Below are 4,474 nucleotides of genomic sequence, written 5' to 3' on the forward strand. Positions count from 1 at the left end.
TAATCCAAGTCCAAACAAAGCCTTAGAGAAGACCATGTATTATAGCCCCACTAGCATAAGAAAATCAAAACATCACTTCATTATATATGAAGTTCATGCATATGAACGAGTACAAAAATTCAACTATAATGTGTATGAAAGTGTAAATATAATTTTATATGACATAGGCATATATATATATATAATTTTGAATTATATATATAGATAGGTCTCATAAGTCATAAATAGACCATGAAATTAGATATACCAAATAAATACAAAAGCAGTACATGACAGGCCGGGTTGAAAAGATTGACCTGCGTCCCTCTCCTTCACTTCTTGGATCATCCCATGACAAAATTTCCAATCTCCAACACTGCGTACGATTAACAGTACTTGAAGCCCCTACAAAAATAAAAAGACACCCACTACAAAAAATCGAGAACTATATATATATATTGAGACGAGAGAGAAAGTGAGAAACAAAAATATGACAAATAAGAGATATAACCCAATATTAATAATCTCCATGATTTTTTTATATATCAACTTTTGCTCCTCCTGCCCAGGTCTTTGATATATATATAATTTATAATATGTAGAGTCCTTAATAGTCATGAGAGTGGTGGTGGTATATTGCGGGTTCACAGCCACCTTGATGTGGATGATTCATGGCTTCTCTCTGATTATTGTTCCCGTTATGATCGTGATCTCCTTCATCCATCTTACACCCAATTTGAGCTGCTCCGAGATTAAGATAAACCAACCTTGAATCAAGATGAAGGTTATTAGCCACATTGCCACTGCTGCTGCATCTAATACTATCATCACTACTCATAGAAGGATAAATGGTATTGGAAGATGCAACATTTCCATTTCCTTCTTCGCGCGAAATCACCAAAGCTGCGGATTGGACGAGCTCAAGGCAGAGCCTAAGCTTGTTAGGCTCAATGTGTGCTAGCCCCGGGACAGCCCCTTTGAAGAGAAAATCTGAGGTTAGGGTTCGGAGCACGTCGAGAGGGGTGATTCCATCTATGGTCCGGACGTTTGGGTCGGCGTGGTGGTCGAGGAGGACTGCCACCATGTCCGGTGACACCATTTCGGCTGCAATGTGAAGTGGGGTTTTCCCGCCTGGCCCCGCCGGGTAGTTGACGTCTGCCGCCCCTAGCTCAAGTAAGGCCTTGACGACTTCCCGGCTGCAATTCTCAACCGCGTAATGTAGGGCCAATGCCTCGTCAAGATTTAGGCCTTCACCCATGACCATGAGCTTGACAAGCTCCACATCGGATGAGTCAAGTGCCCGTCTCATTCGACGGATTTTTTGGTCTTCGAGGTCGGCTGCAGAGCCGACGTCGTGGTGGTGGTGGTGGTGGGGCATGAGGGATCGACGGGCAAGTGATGTTTTGAGGCGGAGCTCTTCGATTTTGGCAACGACGTCGATGGGGAGGTGTTTGGCTAGGACTTCTGGTGGGAGGCCAGACTTTGCTACCAAATGAGAACAAGTAGTCCATAGTTGGTGCATGTCTTGCTTTCTTGAAGCTATCAGAACCTTCATTACATCCTCAATTGAGGCCTTCTCTACCATGCTTGCCAATTGTTTCTGCAACACACCAATAAATAAAATAAAATTTGTGAATCTTTGTGTAATAAGTTTTGCATTTGTGAACCTTAATTGGTTGAACAGAATATATAATTAAAATTTACATTGAAATGGTATTAACATTTGTAACTATATAAATGGTGTGGTTGCTGAAAATTGTGGTTAGATGTTGCTGTGACAGTTCGTTTTTGTTTTGCAATCTGAAACCCAAATGAGGAAAGTAGATTGTCTGGGAAAGATTGGTGCAATCACTATGGAAGACAAGACTAGAGATCAATATCTAAATTTAGAAAGTTATTGGTGTGGAACATGAAGATACGAGTAACACAATTCAAGTAATGGTACATCAAATAATCAAAGACAAGAACTTCAAATCTGACAGTAACATAGAAGAACAACGATCTTCCATTAAAATGATAAGAAAATATCTGATTTTGATCTGTTGAGGGAGCTGTAGCTGGACCAAACGATGCAAAAAGAAACTGAAAAGTAAAAATCAATCGCGTTACAGAAACAAGATAGTAATACTCCGTAATAGATAAGATATGATCTGTGAGATCAAACCCTTGTACTTCAAAGAAGAAAAACGGATATTATTGGACAAAAACAAAACCCACCCACTCATGATCACAAAAATAATATATACAGTTAAAAAATAGAAAACCCACCTTACAAAACTCATCCACTTCCCAAAATTCAAACCCAGTAATTAATTGGGCAAATAACAAAAACTCGTATGATCACATACAAATAGTCTAGTCCAGAGAGAAAGAGAGAAACACAAATAAGTAGAAGTGGTGACGAAAAACATGAATGGGGAATTAACCTGAGTGAGCAGTGCAAGTTGTTCGACACCAAAAGATCTAGCGGCAGCGAGGGTATCAAGAGCAAGATCAACGGCAGAGGTGCAATGTGTGTGCCAACAGCCTCTCTCGCCACAATTAGGCCTTGGCTCATGTTTCTGGGGCACAATTGAGACTTGACCACTGTACAAGAATTGCAACATCAACAAGAACACCTCATAGCTCACTGAATTCACAGGTATCACCTGAGAATTGGATGCCCTCGGGGAAGACGCCGCCAACGCGCCCATCCTGGGGCCAGATGGGTCGCCTTGGGCTTCGGCCCCACAGAAGAACTTCCTGAAGAAGAGACTCCTGGCAGCTAGGATGCACCTGTGGGCATGGACTAGACGACCCTCTACACTGAAGGCTACATCACTGAAGGCTTGGCCGTTGATCAGAAGGTTCAGATAGTCTAAAGAGAGAGATCTTAAGGAGTCTTCAAGGCTCATGATCGATGATGTTGTTGTTGTATTATTGAGAGAGAGAGAGAGAGTGATTGTGTGTGTATATATATATATATATATCTATATCTATATATATATGGGTAGTTGATTAATAGGAGGAGGTGAAGGGTAAGAGATGGAAGGATGGGATGATAATTAGAGAAAAGCTTGGTGGTTTCATCTCTGATCTTCCTCTAGTCTGCGATGGATGTAGTACTACTACTGTTATTTCTTGTTAGATTCTCTTGATGGATGTATGGTGGTGCGAAGTTAGATATTTTTAGAGAGAGAAAGAAAGAGAGAGATCTAGGCAATTTGGGTGGCCATCGCGGGCGGCTGAGCTATTTTAAAAAGAGAATAAATAAATTTGATTGAAAAAATGGAGAGAGAAAGAGAGAGGGTCTAAAATGCAGGAATTAGAAATTCAATAATGTTAAGATGACGATGGACTTGGTGCTTGACTTACTTTCTAATTACACGAGTAAACTTCCCGTGGAAGATAAGTATATTTATAATGAGCGTACAAGAACTTTTAGACCCTAGCTAGCATATTAACTTGGTAAAACTTTTAAACTTTTTTTTTTTTTTTTTTTTGGTGTGTGCTGTTGTGATTGATCATCGTCTGCATTCTAAAGAAGCTTTACAATAATTCAGAGTACAGAATCTCAAAATTTCTCAGCATCAAAACATTCAAAGAGACCTATAATTCTCCGAATATTCTAAAATTTTCTTATACTCCGTTTGGTTTGAGGGATAAAAAATTTGATGAAAGGGAAAGGAGAAGGGATAGATGAGGCATCCATAGGGAAGGAAAGATGTCTCATTCAAATTTTGTTTGGTTGGATGGAATGGATAGTAAAAAGGATGGATGAGGTGACATATTATTTTTGTTTGGTTGGAAAGAAGAGAAAAAGGGTTTTTATATTTTTTTTACCAATATACCCTCATTATTTAAAATTATAAAATTTCTATATTTATTCCAAGTTTATAGGAAGATTAGAAATGGAAAATATATATATATATTTTTTTTGTTAATTGTTACTTCTTTCTCTCTCTTCTTCCTCCCAATTTTGGGCGGATAGAAAAATACAAAGAAAGGAGGGATGTTTCCCTCCTTGCTTCCTCTCTTTTCCCTTTCCTCCAACCAAACACGAAAAAATATTTTTATCCACCATCTCATCCATCCCTTCTCAATCCCTCCCTCCAACCAAACACAGCATTAGTCTCTCAAGTCAATTTTTCACACTGATTAATGTCTAAATTTGTTAAAAATTAAGTGTTTAAGGCTATCCTGATGTGCACCTCATGATTGTTACTGTGAACTCTATTTGAATTTAATATAAATATATATACACACACATAGCCAATTTTAACTTAGACACTAATATTATTTAATTTTAAAAGTGTAGTACATTTATCAAAATGGAGATTCCTCCCATATCTTTCCTAGTTTTAAAAAGTTCTAGATATCTAATTTATTAGTATTTTTTATTTTATAATTTTACTAATTTTCCTTAATGTTTATATTAGCTTATATATAATAAAAAAAATAGAATTTTAAACAATTATTTTGCTAGAGTAAACAACTTTGACGTTGACCAGCCGTA

General features: G+C 37.9%; 1 protein-coding gene across 1 annotated transcript; it reads right to left on the reverse strand.

Annotated features, from left to right (window-relative positions):
• Positions 1–214: 214 nt before the first annotated feature.
• On the reverse strand, positions 215–3,598 carry LOC132313553 (BTB/POZ domain and ankyrin repeat-containing protein COCH). The gene is made up of 2 exons (XM_059812367.1): positions 2,406–3,598; positions 215–1,579 (listed from the first exon to the last, which is right to left on the reverse strand). Exons 1-2 carry the CDS (start codon positions 2,871–2,873, stop codon positions 587–589), a joined length of 1,461 nt encoding a protein of 486 aa, XP_059668350.1. The 5' UTR covers positions 2,874–3,598; the 3' UTR covers positions 215–586.
• Positions 3,599–4,474: the final 876 nt, after the last annotated feature.

This window comes from Cornus florida, unplaced genomic scaffold (genome assembly GCF_030987335.1).
Source record: "Cornus florida cultivar Cherokee Brave unplaced genomic scaffold, ASM3098733v1 CherokeeBrave_3.0.0_Hap2_Chr06, whole genome shotgun sequence".
Taxonomy (NCBI): domain Eukaryota; kingdom Viridiplantae; phylum Streptophyta; class Magnoliopsida; order Cornales; family Cornaceae; genus Cornus; species Cornus florida.